At 46.6% G+C, this 22115-nt stretch overlaps 1 protein-coding gene across 3 annotated transcripts in view; it reads right to left on the minus strand.

Annotated features, from left to right (window-relative positions):
* NUBP1 (NUBP iron-sulfur cluster assembly factor 1, cytosolic) overlaps nucleotides 1-13926 on the minus strand; it is a 20814-nt gene extending 6888 nt beyond the window's left edge. For 2 of the 3 annotated variants that reach the window (XR_004982956.2, XM_036409947.2), the window contains exons 1-7: nucleotides 13776-13925; nucleotides 13594-13698; nucleotides 11441-11574; nucleotides 5525-5593; nucleotides 3444-3476; nucleotides 2752-2842; nucleotides 2043-2197 (exon numbers count right to left, since the gene is read on the minus strand). Coding sequence is in view for 2 of the 3 variants with exons in the window: in XM_036409947.2 (XP_036265840.1) it covers nucleotides 2043-2197; nucleotides 2752-2842; nucleotides 3444-3476; nucleotides 5525-5593; nucleotides 11441-11574; nucleotides 13594-13698; nucleotides 13776-13794 (606 nt within the window). In the remaining variant the exon portion in view is untranslated. Of the gene's footprint in view, nucleotides 1-2042; nucleotides 2198-2751; nucleotides 2843-3443; nucleotides 3477-5524; nucleotides 5594-11440; nucleotides 11575-13593; nucleotides 13699-13775 lie in introns of all 3 variants that reach the window. The other variant, XM_045571288.1, reaches the window with a different exon arrangement.
* Nucleotides 13927-22115: the final 8189 nt, after the last annotated feature.

The raw sequence follows: 22115 nt of genomic DNA on the forward strand, positions 1-22115 counted from the left end.
TTGAAGTGACAAAATTATACAAGTTCAGGTGTGCAATTCCACAACACATCATCTCTACACTGTACTGTGTGAGCACCACCACAGTCAGGTGTCCTTCCATCACCACGTATCCCCCTACACCCTGCTCCACCTCCCCAACTAGCATGTCCCAATGTTTACTTTCTTTTCAACATACTATGCTGAGCCGAAGTGTGCGCTATTTTTTAGTTCAGGGGATGGGGAACTAGGCCTGTGGCGAAATCTGGCTGGCTGCCTGTTTTTGCCAAGTTCTTCTGAAGCCCAGCCATGCCCATTCTTTACATACCGTCTCCAGTAGCTTCCACCCTACGTGGTACAGCTGAGTGGCTATGACAAGGACCACATGATCCCTAAAGGCTAACATATGTACTATCTGGGCCTTCGCAGAAAACATTTGCTAACCTCTGATCTAGATTATTATGAACACAAAGAACTTTGCGGACAGAAATAAAATAAGATCTTTGGATCCCTTAAAGTTCATTTCTGAACTCTGCATGTATATTTCACAATGTGGATACTGAGTATGATCATTGTTTAGTATCCTCCCCGTTCCCCGGTTAATGTTATTGCAGACACATGTCTTCACTCGCTGTCGTCAAGTGTGGCTACTCCTTAGCACGTGTGACTAACAGTCACGGCTCCCAAAGGATCACAGCTCTAGTCATCTATTCTCCAGAGGCACACATTTGGCTCTAGGCCTTTGTGAGGCTGGGGTGCAGGCATGTAGCTAGAACGTAAACTGGCTCTGACTTTGTGCATCTCATTGTGCCTCTGGTTCTCTCCGGGATGTCCTGTAATTCAAAGCCTGCCGGTCCCGGTGTGAAGGGCTTTGAGAAAGATTGTGTCCACAGCCCGAAGTGACATTCTCCAGAGAGGCTCTATACAAAGGGCACGGGTGTGATGCATGCCCGCTCCCCATGGCTTCCTGGGGAAGGGCCAGCACCTGTTGGTGTGTCTCCTGTTCTTGAACCCTCAGGGACTCCGTGTTTCCATTCACACAGATGTGGCATGGAGAAGCCATCTTTGGGCCAACTAGGCTTCTGCTAGTATAAGTTCCTTTTAGAGCAGCTTTATGTTCACAGCAAACCTGAGCGGAAAGTACAGGGACTTCTCATAGGCCCTTTGCCTCCACACACGGAAAACCTTCCCCACCATCAACATCCCGGTGGTGCATTCCATCCAGACTGTTTCCTTCTAGTAATTACACTGGGAGCAATCCATCTTCTCTCCACCTCCACCCGGGCCAGTGCCCAGGTGGCCGCTAGCCATCCAAGCGGTGTCTTGCTCCTCCACATGCCCCGACATCTCCCTGCACAGGGAACCAGAGGGATCCGAAGACATGAATCCTGTCACACCACTGACAGCAGCCTGCGTGTGCCCATATGCACAGCGTCCATGTTCCTCGGTGACCACATGGGCCGTGAGGAAGGGCCGGTATGTTTCACTGTCCGGGTGCCTGGCCCAGGGCCTGCATGAAGTGACTGCTCAGCGAAGGCGTGGAGAAGGATGGGGCCGGCTGCCTGCTGGACTAACCCAGTGTGGGTTCCTCACAGCCCCGTGACACAGCCTCTGTGACTGGTACATGAGGAGCTGGCAAGGCCCACAGCAGCTTCCCCAGAAAATCCCCGCCTACACCCAGGGCTGGTGCTGCAGAAAACTGGGGAGAGCTCCAAACTGTCCTGCAATGTGAGTGAGGGGGCCCTGCAGACTGCGGACTTGATGCATGAGTGGTAAGGGCGAGGTGACCATGGCGGACAATCTGAATTGTAACAGCACCATCGCTCTCGCTGGCTTTGTGAGAGGAAATTAAAAAGGCATTTTTAAACCTCTACTGGACAAAAAAAAAAAAAAAAAAAATGCTTATTTGTCAGATGCAAATGCCTGGGCCAAAGATAAACAGGGTTTCTGCAGAGACAAAGCAGGGCTGCTCGTCCCGAAGGGCCCTTGGTAGAGCAAGTCTCAGGGCCTACGAGGAAGAAAGCTCTGGCGGCGCAGCTCTCCCCCAGCTCCTCCGCACCGCTCACCTGGGGGGTGGTGATGATCACGGCCCCATCGATGCGCGCGGCGGCCAGGTACTGGACCACCGAGAGGTGCTCGTCCGACGTCCCGGGTGGGGTGTCCACGATGAGGTAGTCGACCTCTCCCCAGTCCACATCGCGGAGGAACTGCTTGATCATGCCTGCAAGGAGGGACCACACTGAGGCCAGGCCCCCCTTTCCCCAGGCTGGGCTGGGCTCCCCAGAAACAGTTTGTGACCCTCCCGTGCAGACCCTCAGTCATGGCATGTGGAAATGCCTGGAGACATTGGTGGCTGCCACGTCGAGGGAGGGGGTGCCGCTGGCATCCAGCACAGAGGCCAGGCTGCCCCTGGCATCCGTGGGGCAGAGCACTGCCCACCCGTCCCCAAATGGCCCAGGGCCGGGCCTGAGGACTCTGCCTAAGCCTCAGTGCCCACTCAGGCTGGTACTGATTTCAGTTCAGACACTTCTCTCTCTGACACAAGCCACTACACCACCACATGAATATGGATAAATTCAGGGTTACATAGGTTTCCAGGAGGAAAATCCCCCACAATAGGTATTAAAAACTGTAAAACAAAAACTGGTATTTCTTCAACCAGTGACGGCAGGGGCAACTGAACACTTAGACACCCTGCCTCGGCGGCCCCTGCAGGGGGCAGGGAGCCCCAGCAGTCCTGCCAGAGAGAGCGACGGACAGGAACGGAGCACTAACCGTTCTTCTTGGGTCCTCGCCAGATGACAGCGTCGTCGGGGCTGCTGAGTAAGAAACCCACTGACATCACCCCCAGGTTGTCTTCCAGGAACTGGAGAAGATGAGGCAAGAAACATTTTCCTTAAAGCCACAGCACGAGACACTTCCCTAAGTCTCGTCTGGCTGAAAAAAACCGTTTGGGGGTAATATTACTGTGATCTATGAGTACATTCACTCTTTGAATCCTCAAATCGTTTTGAGGGGGAGAAGGTTACCGTATGGGTGGGATTGAAAGAGGTATCACTGGCCCTCAGCCACAATGACAGGCGACTTGGCTGAAATAATGAGCATCATGTCCTCAACTGGCTAAGGCTGTGGCCCTTGGGCCAAACCTGGCCACCATCTGCTTTTGTACATGAACTTTCACTGGAAAACAGCCATGGTCACTCATTTACATATCACTGCGTCTGAGCTACAATCATGGAGAGTGTGTGGCCCTCAAATAGAAAATGTTCACTGTCTGACTCAACAGAAGCGGTCTGCCAAGCCCTGGTCTTAAATGGAGGCCCTGCGCTAGAAACGTGCCCAGGGAAATGCTTGCTGACTGATTCGCAGGCGGGCTGAGATCAGTGTCGCCAGCCACCACATACCCACTATGTATACCTGGTCCATCCCCACTCCGTCGAAAAGAAGGCAAAAACGTGAGCACTCACCACTGGAGACCAGCCCGAGCCACTCTGGTGCACCTGTGTGAACACGGGCATGAGTCACTTGTAAATCCCGCACCCTGGTCACACGTCATGCAGACACATTTTACGCAGCAAGAAGACAGTTTTACAAAATAGAATTAATCTAAAATGCCACTACTTAATGCTCAATAGCAAGTGAACACTTGGGGGGGGGGGGCAAGAGGGGAGGAGGGTGGTTAATGAAAGCGATAATTCAATATCTTTTTCCCCAATAACTTGGGCTGTTTTGAAACTGCGTAGCCATCTGGTCAGGGAATCGGTTATCCAAGCCAAACACAATTTGGGGTCTGAGGTATTTTTAAAGACTGACAGAAATTGCTTGTGGGTTACTGAGAAAATGCAGTGACTGTAGAGCAGTGGGGTTGCCCCTCAAAGACCGGAAGTGAAGAAAGTACTGAGTGAGCCAGGTGACACAGCACCGCCCTGTGCATGGCCTGAGCATCCGCTGGGGCCTGCTGTCCCCGGGGAGCAAGCACTGGGAGGAGGGTGTCAGGGAGACGCTCCCGGGGGACTTCAAGATGGACTCTCCATCATGGGAGTTCACCAATAGCCAGGGCTCAACTTCGCACCATCTGCTAAGAAGCTAGAACTTAAGCAACTCCCAATTACATGTCAATGTTAGACGTTAGAGCAGCGCAGGAGCCAAAACGGAAAGTCTGCTTTTCTTAATGAAGACTTCCTTTCTGAAACAGCTCTATAGCATACAATGCACCTACTGAAAGGGCACAGTTCACTGGCTTTCAGGATAGTCACATGATCGTACATCCACCACCACAATCAACCTTAGAAGATACCCTGCACGTCTCCCCTGTCGCCCCCAGTCCTGACACTCCCCTCCAGAACTAGGTGACCACAGATCTGCTCTGTCTCTGCACATTGCCTGTTTCAGACAGTCAAAGAAGTGCAATCATGTAACATGTGGTCCTTTGTGTCCAGCTTGGAAGTCTCATTAAAAACAACACAACAAAACCATTTGTGCCCTGGCTGGTGTGGCTCTGTCGGTTGGAGTGTGATCCTGTGCACTGAAAAGCTGCTGGTTCAATGCCTGGTCAGGGTACACACAGGGGTTGAAGGCTTGATCCCCGAAAGAGGGTGTGCAGGAGGCAGCCAACTGATGTTTCACTCTCACATCAATGTCTGTCTGTCTGTCTGTCTCTCTCTCTCTCTTTCCCTCTTCCACCCCCTCTCTCTAAAAGTAATATATATATATATATATATATATATATATATGACAGATACATATAATAGTATAGTAGTATACTATTCATATATAAATAGAAAAATTCATTCCTACTTATCCAATTAAAAAAACAGAGAACCTCCCTAAAGAGCAGCTCCCGCGCCTGCCCTGCTCCATGCTGCCTGCCTCCTCACCCGGCTTTAGTTTTCTATTACCTATCGCCTGTCTGTCTGTCCCTTCCCACGAGGGCACGGTCTGTATCTGCCTTGCTCACCCTGGGTCCCAGCACACAGAACAGTGCTGCACTTAAGTACGAATGCACCATTTTTGACACTCCCAGAATCAAAGCACTGCCCCGGGGGAGGGAACCCTCCTGGGATTGCTTCTTGCAGCTCCGAAGGGAGAGACTAGCACCTGCTCAGACCACTGCGGCCCCGCCCCCACCCCACATCACTCTCCCACTTCACAGTCTCAGTTCCCCAGAGGTAACCACAGGGCAGAAACATTCCCTCACTTCCAGGGTACAAGCCCCCAGCCAACGCTGGTCTGGCTTTCCCAGTGAGCTACATCTCTGTGTCTTACTTCTACATTTTACTTGCTGTTTCCCTTCCCCTCTGAGATGGCATGGAAACCAACACTTCTTTAATGGTTTAGATGAACTTTATAAATAATCCCCCCCACACACACCCGGCTCAATTCACAGTTATTGTTGAAGTAGAAAGATGGATCAGCAAATGTTTATCTGGTTTTACCACGTCCACGGAAACCTGTGTGGGCTGTGCTAGTCCTTCGTTCAGGCTGAGTCGCTCAGCACAGGAGTTTGTGTAAGAGACCACTCCGCTACATTTTATAACATAGCTCTTACCTGCTCTCCTTCCAATCCCATAATCTTGGGAATGGACGGCCCACATATATCAATGTCTAGAAGAGCAACCTGGGGACAAGGAGAGACCAGAGCTGTGACATAACTGAAAATACAATCCTCCAGACACACACAGCTGGGAGGGGACAGGGTTAGAGGAAAAGGAGGGAGGGGAGGAGAGGAAAGAAACTGAGTCAAACATGGACCAAGGAGAATCTCACAAGGAAGAGTTACAGCACTTACCTTCCAGCCACGGAGACACAGTTCAAGACTCCCAAAGAGAACTGGGCAAAGTGCTCAGCACGGACTCCCTCCCTCCCGCCCAGACTGGCCCGGCTCCAGGTGCTCCTGTGGACCCGGTGTCAGGTCACGGGGAAATTCAGGTTTGGCACTGTTTACTTGGCCCGGACCATGTGCCTGGGGGTGGGATCATTAACTCTGCTTTACAGAAGAGGAAACTAAGGTTCAGGGGGCCCCATGACCTGTTCAATGAGCCAGGACAGAGCTGGGACCTAAATAAGGTCAAGGCTCTCTCCACTACCTCAGGGGGCCTGGCAAGGAGCTGAGCTCTGATCAAACCCCGATTCCCTATGATTCCGAGGCTAGTGCTAGCCTCAGCTTCCAGAAAAGAAACTGAAATTAAGAAGGAAATCTAGGACACCTCTTTGCTAGTGTAAGCACAGCCAGGATGACTGCTTCCACATCAAACGCCCTGCTTTCCCTGAGGCATAAGAGGTCTGAACCCGCCAGCTAATATTCATCTTGAAAGCTCTAATGGGTTGCATACAAAGTGCAGCATCTCAGGGTAACTTTTAACTTGCCCTAGATTCGCTTCTTGCTTCCCTCTTCAAGGCTCTCAACAAACAACAACCTACTTCCTCACCTGCTCTCAGACCCTGGGCAGGAAAGCTTTTTTTTTTTTTTTTAATATATTTTATTGATTTTTCACAGAGAGGAAGAGAGAGGGATAGAGAGTTAGGAACATCGATGAGAGAGAATCATCGATCAGCTGCCTCTTGCACACCCCCTACTGGGGATGCGCCCGCAACCAAGGTACATGCCCTTGACTGGAATCGAACCCAGGACCTTTCAGTCCCCAGGCTGACGCTCTATCCACTGAGCCAAACGGGTCCCGGCAGGAAAGCTTTTCTTACATTAGATCAGCCGTTTGCCTCAGGCGCCCTCTGCTGGACTAAGCAAGGAGTGCAAAAGAATGACACACCTTGATCTGTGAAACAAGTGTTTTGGGAGATTGTTAGGGCCCTTCTAGCTTTAGAATCTACAAACCCCACAGATGGGCCTAGAAACTCAACAGGCCTAAAGCACCTAGCGTGGACCTTTTAATGGTCAAGGTTTTCTTTTAGAGCACAAAGCAAGATGATGAAATGGTGATTCAGGGAAGTTGGTGACTTGTGGTGGAATGATGGCGTGAGAGCTTTTGATGTCAGAGGCTGGGCTCCCCCGCTTCCCTTCACCACAACTTACACATTTCCCAGTCTGTGATTGGCCAGGAGCTTCCCAGTTCTGCTGCCTCCTGATGCAAGGCCTTTTACAAAGGAGTTGTCAGATACCTGCCTGCCTAGAGTGCAGACACGAACAGCCTTGCTCAGGGTGCTTCCCACCATCCTGCTGAATTCAGGGCAGGGGGGAATGTGTGTGGCTGGAGTGTGATCTACGAGACACACTGAGCATCTACTCTATGCCCACACAGGGCACCTTTTGCAAAGTGATACACTTTCCCAAGAACTAATGTTTTTTAAAAAGCACAGCTGCATAAAGAAATTCACTTATCTAGCCCTATTTCCATACCGGATGGTGTGCTTTCCTTCAGGATACTGCAAAGTCTAGGCATGTGTGCAGTGGGGATTTCTGAACATAATTATATGAAAGTGCAATTCTATGTAAACAGCTGTTGAGTCACAAGTGGTTACTTGTAACTGGCCCGGCGAAAGCCCACCTCCAGAGAGCTGAGAAGAATGTGCCTGGCAGCTTCAAAAAGCCACGATTACTCTGGGTAACCTGGACCGTGAGAAAACAGACTTCTTGGCTAGCCAACTGGACCATACAAATTTGCAAGAGATTGGTGACTGATAGAAGAACGACTTGACAAATATGTTTTGAATCTGCTCAGCACTGTTTGGGTAAGCTATAAATCATTATCACTGAAGGAAAAATTTCATCACCACCCCTATTTCAGTTAGTGGAATAAAGTAATAATGATGACTGCTATCAAGGATGCTCACTGAGCACTTACTATATGTCAGGTACCCTGTTAAGCACTTTACGTTTACATGTATCATCTCACTCAGCCTGAGTCCATTTTACCTACCTCGGTCACAGTAGTGGTGTGGGTGGGGCTGGGTGACGCCAGGGCCTGTGCTCTTGGCCACCACGCTAGATGCACCCCAAATGCTCAACTACAAGTAGAGTTCTGACTCCTCTCTCCTCCAAAAGTTGGGAGGTTCTGCTCTGTCTCCCCAACTTTGCCCTCATTTGTTCCCTGCCGTCTGCTCCAATTCTGCCCTAGTTAGGACCCTTGGGGCCTCTTGGAGACATGGCTTTGCCCATTCATGGTACTCAATCACACACTCGCTGGCTGTCACGTGGTGTTCCTAAAGCACAGGTCTGGCTCAGCCTCAGCCTGGCCCCCTTCCCCGGAGCAGTCCCCCAGACTGCCTGCCTCTCCATGTCTACCCTGGCCCCACCTCTGTGCCTTGGTTTCCCCTCCCCAATCCAGCAGTCGCCATCATAGTCCTGAAACCACCTTCCTCAAGCCAGTCATCAATCCTTTTTCCCAAATCCCTAGAGAACATCTTGATGGCAGACACCAGATTCTAGAGAAGCCCATGTCAGCCACGTACATAGGCCAGTGACAGCAGCTCCTTGGGATACAAAATGATCGGAACAGAAATGAGGGATAAGACAGAATTCAGAGCCCTAATGAGTGACAGGAACACGGAGCTTCACAGATCGTGTAGTCCAGCCACTTCACTGCCCCAGGAAGGCTGTGCCCTGCCCAAGGTTCCAGTCCTCCAAAGAAATTCTTCCCCAGCCAGCACAGGTGCTGCTGGTGTAAAAAACAAGCCAGGGCCCAGCAAACGGCACCCTGGGGGCCAAATCCAGCCTGCCACCTGTTTTCATACAGCCCGCAAGCTAAAAATGATTATCACATTTTTAGAGGTTTGGAAAAGTCAAAATCAAAAGAATACTTTTGTCATGTTGTAAAAATTATGTGAAATTCAAATTTCAGTAACAATAAAGTTTTATTAGAACACAGTCATGCTTGTGGTATACAGGTTGTTGATGGCTGCTTTAATGTTTAAGGGCAGATTGAATAGTTGGCTACAGAAACTGTATGGCTGGCAAAGCCTAAAATATTTGCCATCTTACTCTTGACATGAAATGTTTGCCAACTCCTGAAGCAAACTCTAATTTTGTAATCCAATGACTTAAAAAAAATGTATTTCTGGAGTTCTTAGATACTGGTGAGGTGTCTTGGGGGCCACTGCATGTGTGTATGTGTTTGTACGTTGAGGGTATATCAGAATGGTGGCTTGATCCCCTTGCCCACTGTAGCTGGCTTTATTGGTGGTTTTTTGTGGTTTTTTTTTTGGTGTGTGTGTGTGTGTATGTGTATGTGTGTGTGTATAGGAAATAAAGCCTTTATTATAGTAAGGTCTTAGGGTGCTATTGCTCTCTGAGGTAGAATGGTTTATTTCATACAAATAGAAAGTAGTGAAATTTATCCAGCTTTTAGAGTTTTAAAATATAATAAGCAACATGTGGCAGTTTTGAAATGTCAACAATAAATATACCTCTACAGTCCCTCTAGAACTATCTTACTTTCTAAAGAAGTCAAACGAAAGTAAAGGGCCATTTGTCAACAAGAAAAGAAAATTGAAGTGAAAGTGTTAACCCTCGTATATAAAAATAACTTTCAATATTCAGAATGTTAAAAAAGGAATGTTCAGAAGTAAAACAATGCATGAAAGAAGGTACACACAAAGACCATGGAAAGAACTGAAATGGCGGGGAATAGCTTTCAAACAAAGTAAGATGGTTTCTACGTTACAGAGCTCTTTTGCAGGCCCGGAAAGTGCTCTGATGGAGAAAGCAGCCTTTAATTCGCAACTGAAATAGTGACCAGCAAGTTCTCTAACCCAGAGCGCACACAGTGCCCATTCACAAGCTCTCACGAGGTCTCTCATTTCCGGGGTCAACACGGCGGAGGCTGGGTTTTAGAGTCACCCATGCTACTCTAGCAGGCCTCTTTCACTGGGATTTTGGGCAAAATTTCATTTTGGAAACAACAGGCCATTTTAGAATGTGACCTGTGTTAAAAGAAAACAAAACTAAACTAAAAAAACACAATTGTTATGGTTTTATTAGATATAAAATGATAAAGTGAATATTGGGACATTTTCTAAGGTCAATGCAAAATGACCATGAGTAGCAATGAATAACCTAACGTATTTTAAAAATCACAGGTACTGCAAATTTCCATTTGACCTTTTGGTAAAAAGTATTTTTTTATTCCTTGCCCCACTGTACTTTTTATAAAGGCTGAAATCCAGAGAGCAGCAGAGGGTACATGTTTGAGGCAAGTACAGGAGTTGGCAATTTTTTTTTTTTTTGAGGTTTGATGAAGTTTTTGTTTTGTGAAACATATAGAGCATGGCAAATGTTTTATTTTCAAGGGCCAAACAGAAAACATTTTAAGTTTTGTGGGCAAAATTAAGGATATTATGTAGGCACTTATGTAACAACTAGAGGCCTGGTATACGAATTCGTGCATGGGTGCGGTTCCTTGGCCTGGCTGGTGATCAGGGCCATCGGGGCAGCTGGCCAGGGGGAGGGACCATGAGAGGTTGGCTGTGGGAGCACACTGACCACCAAGGGGCAGCTCCCCCTGGTTGTCAGTGCACATCATAGCAACCAGTCATTTGGTCAACCAGTCGTAATGATCTCTTAGGCTTTTAGAGAGATTTAAAAGCAACCATTTAAAAACAAACAGCTCTGGCCAGGTGGCTCGGTTGATTGGAGCATTGTCTGGTACACCAAAAGGTTGTGGATTCAGTTCCCAATCAGGGCACATACCTAGGTTGTGGGTTTAATCTCTGGTTGGGGCGTACGTGGGGGAGGCAACTATTGATGTTTTTCTCACACACTGATATTTCTCTCTCTCCTTCTCTCTCCCTCTCTCTCTCTCTCTCTCTCTCTCTCACTAAAAATCAAGAAAAACAACAGCAACATATCCTCAGGTGAGGATTAAAAGGTAATAATAAAAACAATCCAAAATAAACCCCAAATAACAAAACAATAACAATAATAAAGAATAAAATAAAAGCAACTATTTATAAATGTAAAAATCATTCTTAACTCACAGGCCATAAAAAGACAAGAGATCAGCTTGTTTTGGCCATGAGCTATAGTTTGTAGACCGCTGGCCTAGAAAAAGGCAGAAAGGGGTTAATCATGAGAAAGAATTCTGAATTTGATATAATTAATAGCCAGCATGCCAAGAGAAATGTACACCCGTTAACCTTTCACAAGGAGAGCATCCAATCAAAGCTTTCATTGCTTGACTGCTATGTGGTTCCTCATCTTCCCTGCAGGTATCAAAGAAGCCAATTTGGCTTAGTCTAAGGTAGGGGTGTCGAACTCAATCAGAGAAGGGGCCAAAATCTAAAATCCAGCCTAAATCGCGGGCCGAATGGTTTACTGAACAGTCATAAACTGTCATTGTGATGGAAACGCAGCGGAGTGCAGTGATGACAGCGCGGTGCGGGCCACATTGCAAGGCCTGGCGGGACGGATTTGGCCCGCGGGCCTTGTGTTTGACACATGTGGTCTAAGGAACCAGTTCTCCACAAGCCATCATGAACCCTCAGACAGGGCCTCTCCCCAGTTTTCCCCTACCTGCGTGTTTTCATCCTCCGCTAGGGCGTGAGCAAGGTGGGCGCTGAACGTGCTTTTCCCAACGCCGCCTTTCCCAGACAACACCAAGATTTTGTGTTTCACGGTCTTCATTTTCTCTTTGATTTCCTCTATAGCTGCAAAGAGAGCAATTCAGGTGATGACATCCTCCAACTAAATCCCAAATGTCACTCTTCCAATGGGCTAGGAGGGAATGAGTGTGAAATACCACCCAGTCAACGGTAGTAATATATGGTACAAAGAAAATAGGGCTATTATCACATCTGACATTTTCTTACTTATTGATTTACTTAGTTATCATAGCTTACTAGAATATAAGCTCCACGAGGGTGAGACTCTGTCCTGGAGTGTTCACCACTTTATTCCTGGCTTCATACCAGAGCTATGAATATACAGTCATACACCACTTAACAACAGGGAAACGTTCTGAGAAACGTGTCATTAGGCGATTTTGTCCCGCCATCATCGTAGAGTGCACTCACACAAACCTAGATGGCAGAGCCTATTATAAACTTAGGCTATACGATATGGCCCACTGCTCCTAGGTTACAAGACTAAAGAGCATGTTACTGTATGAAACAGCACGAGATTAAATCAAGCACAAGAGAAGATGATATATTCAAAGGATAAACATGAGATGTAGGAGGCAGCTGCCAGTGTAACACAGCATACTATTTTACAGCAAACTCTTATTAAGTAGAAATAAGTATAATATAAGTAGTAAATATATAAGCTAATTAATGTAATAGTTTATTATCACATATTATGTGCCATATGTAATTATATGTGCTGTACTTTTATATGACAGGTTTATTCACACTAGCATCACCACAAACATCTGAGGAACACTTTGCACTATAAAGTTAAGATAGTGACTAACTGGTGATAGGAATTTTTCAGCTCCCTTATAATCTCATGGGACCACTGTCACATATGCAGTCTATGGTTGATCCAAATATTATTATTTGGTGCATGAGTGTAGTAATGATTCTCAAACTGGGGGCAAAATCTGCCAGGGGACATCTGGCAATGCTGACATTTTTAGTTGTCACAAGGAAGGGGTGCTCCTGGCATGTAGTAGGCCAGGAATACTGCTAAATGCCCGACAATGCTGAGGACAGCCCTCACCACACAGAACTGTCAGCTCCCAGAGTCAGTAAGTGCCGGGGTTGAGAAAACTGACAAACAGCAGGCACTTGGTAACTACTTGTCACTGACGACTATCACGTATTAGACATGTGCTGTGCTTTCACGATTTCACCTTCTTTCAAACCCTTCAAACAACACTGTGAGGTAACTAATTTTCTCCCCCATTACTGATGAGGAAATAGAGGCCCAGAAAGATTAAGACTCAAGGTCAATACTGTTTTTGAGGGAACTAAAAATCAACCCAAGTCTCTCTCTGAGCTCCTTCAAAATTCTTCTCCCAGCTTCCTGCCTTTTAAGTTCCAGAGTCCTCCCCATTCTCCAATGTGACCCTCTTAGTGCTTATCGCTGTGATGACTTACTGCTTGCTTGCTTGGTTACTGTGGGTCTCCCCTACTAAAACCTAAAATCTGCTATACCAGCCACCCATCACAGAGCACTGTGCCTAGGAGGCAATTAATACATATTTCTGTTGAATGAATGGAAGAATCGCTCCTCAAAAAAAGAAATTCTGTCCAAAGAAAGTAGCTGAGGGTGCCAGGATTTAAACCCAAACTCCCTGACTTCAGAGATTATAGCCTATATTCCATTGCAGGTGGCCTCCTCCAGGCCAGTCACTGTCACTCAAACTTCTGGCCACACCCCTCAACCCAGCCAACTTCCCCCAGGTCCTGCCCTTAAGACTCCTTCTGACTTCAGGCAAGTCAAGGAACCTTAGGCTCCACTGCAGCCGGCCCCTTTCCTCGCTCCTGGCCTTTTAAAGGCCCTGCCCCTCGGGTCCCGCCTCTGTCATTCATTCCTCAAGTCCCGCCCCTCGTGGCCTTCCCTTTCCCCCCACCCCCAGACTTCACCAAGTCCCGCCTCCTCCAGCCCCGTATCTGCAATGCATCCCTTAGGCCACGCCCACACACCCCGCCCCGTTTCGCCATAAGCCCGCCTCTTCCGGCTCACGCCTTTTACGTTCCATGCAGAGCTTGCCCCTTCCTTACCAGGGTCCGGAGTCTCGCCGGCGCCTGACGCGCACAGCCGCTGGTTGGGGCACCCTTGGCATGCCGCCCCTCGGCCGGCCTGGGCGCTGCCGGTGCCGGGACAGTCTGCGCGGAGACAGAATCACAGTTAGAGCGGCCCCTGTCTTTCAGCCCCGCCACCCGCGCCCCTCCCGCGCACTCACTGTGCGGCGTCTCCTCCATTTCGCCGCCTTAGTCGCCGGAACCTGCGCGACGCCGGAACCCCTTTTGCGTACTTCCGGCTCGTGGCTCTCAGCCTCCCGCTGCATCGGAAAGAGCAGTGCGCACGCGCGAACCTTGTGCGGGGAAGCTTAGGGCTGATTTATTACTCTGCGCATTGGAACTGCTGCAAATATGAAATACTTAAGCATGTATCTCCCAGGAACAAAGGCATGATCTTACATGACCTCCATACCACCTTGATAACCAAGAAATTTGCCATTGGTGAAAAATTACTAGCCAATGTGTCTTTAGTCTCCTTTAATCCAGTACAGCCCTCTTTCCTGCCATTCCCTCCCCTCCCCTGGCCACATGTTTTGTCTTTGTGAGGTTAATAAATTTGAACAGTTCAGGCCAATTGTTTTATAGAATATCCCATAATCGTTATTTGATTCCCCCACCCCTCGTGATCAGATTCAGGTTGAAAGTTTTTGGCAGAAGACTAACATGCTCTACTAGTATAATAAGTATCACAGCAGGAGGGGCATATGCCACTTGGTCCCATTGTTGGTATAAAAAAAACCACAAACGTCAGCTGAGTCAACTTTAAAAATCTTATTGGCTTTGTCAACCAATGGTCTTTGGCACCAACTTCACACCAACGGGAATCCCCAGTTTGGGGGTGTGGTGAAGAAGCAAACTTTATTCAATGCAAAACAGGTAAATTCTAACACAAAGCAAGGCTTTGAAAGCAGCACACAAGTCCCTCCCTGCCTAGGGAGCTCTGCTCTGCTCCTCAGGGGTCTGTTCTGTGTAGTGCAGTCAGCTCTGGCCTGTGCCAGTCTGCTATGCTGCAGTGAGAGACAGCTCCAGTGTTTCAACTCCACTGGGGAAATGCAAACCTCAGCCTATAGTGAAAAAGAAAAGTGATTTTTGGGATTCCAAAATCAGAGGGAAGCTGGCTTATATAGACAGAAGTCTCCATCCCTACTCCCTGATTGGTCAGTCCTCTGCAAATGAGGGATCCAAAGCCTCAAAGTTTGATTGGTCAGAATAGAGCCACTCTGATTGGTTGGAACTCTCAGCTCTAATGGGATGAGGAAAGTCTCAGTTCTATTGCTTCTTTATATGGGCTGACTCTGATGGCAGAAACAGTGCAGGTAGGCAAGCCAGTGCAGAGTCCCCTGGCTTGCCTACCAATGCAAGGCTTCTCCCAGAAGTGCAGTTTGTGTGAGACCCCTGTGCAGAAATGGCTGTTTCTTAAAACTTGAGCCCAGTTTTAGGTCGAGGCAGGGGGCGAGGGGAGGGAAGGGGGGACCAGAGCCGATGCAAGCATCTGCAAGGTGGATGGTAACAAAGATAGCTGGCTAGCTGGCAGCTTCCTAGGGCCTTCCTAGACCCCTGGCCCGAGGCAGGAATTCCACACCCCTCATACCCTCCACCCTCGCCTCACTAAACAGCTGTATAAAAGAAGTACCTATGCCGCTTTTTGGCGCAAACTTCCCTGGCCCACCCTCGGACCAGCGAGCTTCCCCGAGAGCACAGATTAAAACCTTCCCCCCTTTTAATGGCCTGGATTCCGTGTCTTGCTTCTGTGTCACAAACCTCTCAGCTGAAACCTTACACCCAGTTAGCCACCCGGAGCCCTTCTTAGTAGGTGTCTTCTTTCTCTTCGATCACAGCTTTATTCAATGATTTGCTAATCAGGCAGCATCCCATCTAGCATAGGGGTGTCGAACTCAATCAGAGAAGGGGCCAAAATCTAAAATCCAGCCTAAATCGCGGGCCGAATGGTTTACTGAACAGTCATAAACTGTCATTGTGATGGAAACGCAGCGGAGTGCAGTGATGACAGCGCGGTGCGGGCCACATTGCAAGGCCTGGCGGGACGGATTTGGCCCGCGGGCCTTGTGTTTGACACGTGATCTAGCAGATAGAAAGGAGATCTGAGGAGCTGTATAAAACGAAAGACTTGCAGACTTACATGGTGGGGATGGGTGAGATGGGTGAGGGTAGATTATATAGGAGTTTATGGAGCTCTGAAATCAGATGACTCGTATTTAAATTTTGACTCCAACCAACCCTTATAAGCTGAAAACACTTGGCAAGACCCTTCATGTCCCCAGACTCTTTTTGCTTTAAAAATGGGATAATGAAAACATTTGCCTTGTGAAGTTGCTGTGGAGATAAAATAATTTACCTCATACAAAACACCAAGCACAGAACATCCAGAGAACAAAGGTCTAATACAGGCCTAACTCTGAGATACTGCAGGTTCAGTTCCAGAACACCATAATAAAGCAAGTATTGCAATACAATGACTTGTAATCTTGTTTGTCTTCAATCGGAGAAAAAACATAACACCTGTCAAGCACAATAAAGTGAAGAGCAATAAAACAAAGTCTGCCGGTGCAGTTTGTAGGGTGACTGTTGCAGAAATGATTTCCTGCACTCTTATTTACAGTTGGGGGACTGAGCCTACACAGAGAAAGTTGCCCCAGATCACGTGGCAGGTTAGTGGAGGAAACAAGACTAGCACATGGGGCAAACTACCAATAGTTAAACTAGATGCTGGTTCAGCAGGACAGGAGCATTTTAACACAGGTGGTGAAAACTAAGTGCACAGGAGAAATCTGTAGCTTTTGCATTTCACCACTAGATGGCGCCGTTCCCCTATCTATGAAGAAAGTAGTCAGGAAATGGGAAGAAAAAGATGTTAGAGCCCTAGCTGGTTTGGTTCAGTAGATAGAGCGTTGGCCTGTGAGCTGATAGGTCCCAGGTTTGATTCCAGTCAAGACCACATGCCTGTGTTGCAGACTTGATCCCCAGTGTGGGGTGTGCAGAAGGCAGCTAGCCAATCAATGATTCTCATCATTGATGTTTCTAGCTCCCCCTCTCCCTTCCCTTCTGAAATCAACCACAAAAAATTAGACAATTTTCTACCTCTTCCCTTATCCAGCAAAAATAACTAACAAAGGGCTATACACCGCATGTACTTAATAGATAACTGAGATGAGAAATGAAGTTCCATTTTATTATTATACTAGAGGCCCAGTGCCACGGGTAGGGTCCTTAGGCCTGGCAGGCTTTCAGGGCCGCATGGGGCATTGATCTTCCCTGGCTGCCAGCCGCCAGCCCAGCTGGAACCTTCCTTTGTTCTGCATCACCCCCTGGTGGTCAGCACACATCATAGCAAGTGATTGAACTCCCAGTCTCCCTGTAGAATTCCCAAGGGGATACTTTACATATTAGCCTTTTATATAGAGTATATACTAGAGGCCCAGTGCATGAAATTTGTGCATGAGGGTGGGGGGTCCCCTCAGACCAGCCTGAACCCTCTCCAATCTAGGACCCCTCAGGGAATGTACTACTGCCAGTTTAGGCCCTATCCTGGGGATTAGGCCTAAACTGGCAGTTGGACATCTTTCTCACAATCCAGGACCACTGGCTCTTAACTGCTTACCTGCCTGCCTGCCTGCCTGATTGCCCCTAACTGCCCCACCTGCAGGCCTAGTCGCCCCTAACTGCCCCCCCCCCTTGCTGGCCTGGTCGCCCCTAACTCTCTCCCCCCACAAGCTGGCCTGATTGCCCTTACTGCTCCCCCTGCCAGCCTGGTTGCCCCCAACTGACCCTGTGTGGGCCTGGTTGCCCCATGCAGCCTGCTGTTCGCTCATTTGGTCACTCCTCACTGACCCCCCCCTGTTGGCCTGGTTGCCTCACACAGCCTGTTCGGTAATCGGTTCGGTTGCTATGGTTGCTAGGCTTTTATATAGATAGATATATGGAGAAACCAACATCTGTTGGTTAAGAACATGGGTTCTTGAATGCCAGCTGTCTGGGCTCAAGTCCTAGATCCCTATTCACCAGATTTTCATTTTTTCTTCGTGCCTCAGTTTCCTCCTCTGTAAAATGGCAATAGTAATATTAACTACCTCAAAGGGTTATTGGTGGGAGGATTAAATAAGTTAACATGAGGGACATGGTTTTTAAAAGGGCACATTTGAGCCTGCTTGTGCTTGCAGTGATTAGTTCAGTTCTGAACTTTATTAAAACCATCACAATTAAGAGAGTGAACACATGTGTCATTTTCCAACGTTTCCTCATGACCTTTTGCAAACCTCTCCTCACCCCATTTTCAGGCAATCACTCATCTGTTTATTGTGTCTATAGATTAGCCTGGGTTTTCTAGACTATATATGCTCTTTCTGATCTGGCTTCTTTCACTTAGCATATTTATTTTAGGTTCATCTATGTTGTTGTTGTTGTGTGTGAAGTTCATTTCTCCTGGTTGCTATGTAGTATTTCATTATCAGATTACACCATAACTTGTTTATACATTCACCTGTGGATGGATATTTGGATTGCTTCCAGTTTGGGCAGGTTACTAATAAAGCTGCTAGGAACATTGTTGTGAAAGTCTTGGCAATGACATATACTTTCTTTTCTCTGGAGTAAACACGTTAAGAGTGGAATGGTGCAATGGTACGAAACTATCAAACTTTTTGCCAAAGTGGTTGTACACTCCCACCCACAGAGGGAATGGCCAGTATTTTGGCTTTTTGACCCTTTAATATGTGCGTAGTGATATTAAACCGTGGTTTTAATTTGCATTTCTCTAGTGCAGTGGTCAGCAAACTGCAGCTCACGAGCCACATGCAGCTCTTTGGCCCCTCGAGTGTGGCTCTTCCACAAAATACCACGGCCTGGGCGAGTCTATTTTGAAGAAGTGGCGTTAGAAGAAGTTTAAATTTAAAAAATTTGACTTTCAAAAGAAATTTCAATTGTTGTATTGTTGATATTTGGCTCCATTGACTGATGAGTTTACTGGCCACTGCTCAAGTGAATAATTGTGTTGAATGCTAGGTGTCTGCGTTTAAGTCCCAGATCCCCATTCGCCAGCTTTCCATGTGTTCATTCACCATCAGCATGTCTTCTTTGCTGAAGGACTCCTCAAATCTAAAGCCAATCAAAAAACTTTTTTTTTTATTATTGAGTTCTGAAAATATTACATATTTTCTGGATACAAGTCCTCAATCAGTTGTATGTTTGGCAAATATGTTCTTCTAGTCTGTGGCTTATCTTTTCCTTCTCTTAAAAATGTATTTTTAAGAGCTATTCTTTGATGAGGTCCAGCATACCAATTTTTAAAAATGTGTTGTGTGTTTGACATCATATCTAAATCTTTGCTGAACACAAAGAAATCTTTGCCTAACAAAGATTTCCTCCTACGTTTCCTTCTAGAATATTTATAATTTTAGACTTACATTTAGGTCTATGACCCATTTGGAGTTAATTTTTGTATGTAATTTTTTTATACGGTGCAAGGTCTGGGTTGAAATTCGTTTTTTACATATGGATACCCAATTGTCCCAGCACCTTTTGTTGAAAAGACTATCTTTTCTCCATAGCATTAACTTTGTACCTTTGCTGAAACTCTATTGATCTCGACTATATGGATATATTCTATTTCTGGGTTTTTATTCTGTTCCATTGATCATTGTTTATCTTTAGGCCAATACTATGCTGTAGCTTTAGAATAAGTCTTGAAATCAGAAAGTCTAAATCCTACAACTTTATTTTCCTTTTCAAAGTTGTTTTTGGCTATTCCGGGCCCTTTGGATTTTTATGTAAATATTAGAGTTGGTTTATTAATTTCTACAAAAAAAAAAAAAAAAGTGCCTGCTGGGATTTTGATTAAGTTTGCCCTGAATCTAACCTTTGATTTGGAAAAAAGTGACATCTTAAAAAAATATTGAGGTTTCCAGTCAACACATATGACATATCTCTCTATTTAGGTCCTTTTGAGGCAAAATAGTAAGAAGCCAGGAAAATTCTTTGGCAAGAGAAATGGGGAAACTGAGACAGGTAGCTGATTCACATTGGCCTCTTCCAGTACCCCACCTCACCAGCCTCCTTCTCTCTTGCACTGCTACTTCCTTAAGCCCTTAGGACAAAGAGGTTCCATTCAACGTCAAATAATCTTAGGAACAAAGCCTCAGGTCTGTTGACCACAGAGACAGAGTTTTGATCAAAGTAGAGATAACTAGGGTTTAGTTATGTTTCAGCTCCAGCTTAGAAAATCAGCAAAACCACAGCTGGCACCAGGACCAGATGCAACGTCCAATGACCCTCTACCCTAGTGTTGACCAATCAGTAGAGACCACAACCCTGACTCTGTACACTCATTTGGATGCATTGGCATATTAAAGGACATTCCTGGCACACTGGTGAGTATTCTGAGATCCTCCCCTGAGACCCCCCTTAAATTCCCACCTTTAGAAAACATAAAAATCCTTAAGACAAAGGAGCTCTTTCTGGAGTGCACCTGTGCCTTCCCTCTTCTTTCTTCAGCTACACAGTTTTGCTTTTTTTCTCCTAAGTTCTAAGGGTTTCCAGATACTTGCAACCAGGGGAGCAGGAGGCAGCAATAGCTAGTATGGGGCTAACCTAAGGTGACCAGAATCTTTCCAAAAATCGGGACTCTTTTAAAACGCCGCGGGATGCAGGACAAATTGTTAAAAATCTGGACTGTCCCGCCAAAGGTCAACCCCCTGAATCTGTCTCTAAGGGCCCTATGTTTGCCTCTGTGACTTGTTTCCTGAGTCTACCCAGCCCAGCTGGCTCACTTCTTCTGCCTCTGTGACTTTCTTTCTAAAGGGCCCAGGTAACTCTCAAGAAGCCCACTCAAATCGTCTCTTCAAGTGCACTTTTTCTTTGAAAGCTAAATAGATTAACTTCCTCTTGGCTCTGATGTTTTTCTTTGCCGAACTCAAGAACCGAGAGCCTACATTGCCACTAACACTTTTAAATTTATTTCAGCAATATTTCATAATTATTTTGTTCAGCCTTTTTTCTTTTGCAATGTCTAGTGTGCCATGTTTTAGACCAAGTGTTTGTGTCCCCTCAATCCCAAATTCCTATGTTGAAACCCCAACTCCCACGGTGGGGGTATTAGGAAGTGGGGCCTTTGGAGGTGTTAGGATTAGATGATTTCACGAGGGTGCGTTTCATGATGGGATTAGTGCTTTGTAAGAAAGGATAGCAGAGAGCTTGCTCTCTCTCCACACTCAGAAAGGCCAGGTGAGGACACAAAGAGAAGGTGCTCATCTATAAGCCAGCAGGCCAGACCTCATCAGGATCCAACCATGCTGGGAACTTGATCTTGGGCTTCCAGTTTCCAAAACTGTGAGAAATAAATTTCTGTTGTTTATTAGACACAAGTATTTTGTTAGTCAGACACTAGGCTGACTAAAACATGCCTCTAATCCCATCTTGTATAGTTTCCATCTTTGCAAATCCATTGCAGGTATTGTGTATTATTTTTTTAATATCTTCCATGTCTCCATTTAAAGTGTCCAATTTCTCCTTTAGCTTCTTGAACTTGTAGAATGCAGTTATGCAACTTTGTCTAATTTTATTGTCACTGTTATTCCTGGTTTGGTTTCAATTCATTGGTTCCTTCCTCCCTGCATTGCAGGTCTTTTTTTCTCTTTTTTTTTCTTTTCTCCTTTGCATGACTGATCATTTATTATTGAATGCCAGACATTGTGGATTTTACCAATTGAGTACTACATTTTTTTTGTATTTTTACAAATATACTTTATTATTGTTTTCTGGGACAGAGCTAATTGACTAGAAACGCTTTTATCTTTGGGGATCTTACTTTTCAGCTTTGTCAGGTAGGACAAGATTGGTATTAGGTCTGGGGCTTCTGTTGGCCTAATCCTGAGGCAAAACCCTTCCGGGTATTTGTAGACTCGGTGCTGCACAAATGATGAAATTCTCTACTGTGGTTGGCAGGATGGGAGCTCTGGGGCTTGTTCCCTTTAATCCTTTTGGGTGGTTTCCTCACATGCAGGCACTGATCCTGCTCAGCTGGGAACCAAGGGACCCCTCTGCAAACCTCCAGAGCTCTCTCTGGGTAGCTCTCTCCTCTCCCCTGCTCTGTCCTTCAGACTCCAGCTGCATTGGTGTCCCGCCCTCCTGGCTCTGTCTCCTTAACTCAAGAAGTGACTGACCCCTCCTGATTCCTCCCTATGCCAAAGCCTGGGAACTGCCCAGGTGGAGAGCTAGGGCAATCCTAGGACTCACCAAATTTATTTCCCATCTCTCAGGGATGACCATCCTCCACAGCCTGAGGCCATGGCTCCCACCAATATGGTAATAAACACACACACACACGTATGTTAGCACATGTGCACATGTGTGTCCGCAGGGACATTTCCAGAGTCATTACTGGGTCGCTAGATGCCAGCCAGGGCCAGTCCTCTAAGCACCAAAAAGATACTTTTGGAAATTCAAAGTGAAAGATAAATGCTTTATTGTAAAGAACAATTTTGTTTTTC

Source organism: Pipistrellus kuhlii, unplaced genomic scaffold (assembly GCF_014108245.1).
Source record: "Pipistrellus kuhlii isolate mPipKuh1 unplaced genomic scaffold, mPipKuh1.p scaffold_m20_p_4, whole genome shotgun sequence".
Lineage (NCBI taxonomy): Eukaryota > Metazoa > Chordata > Mammalia > Chiroptera > Vespertilionidae > Pipistrellus > Pipistrellus kuhlii.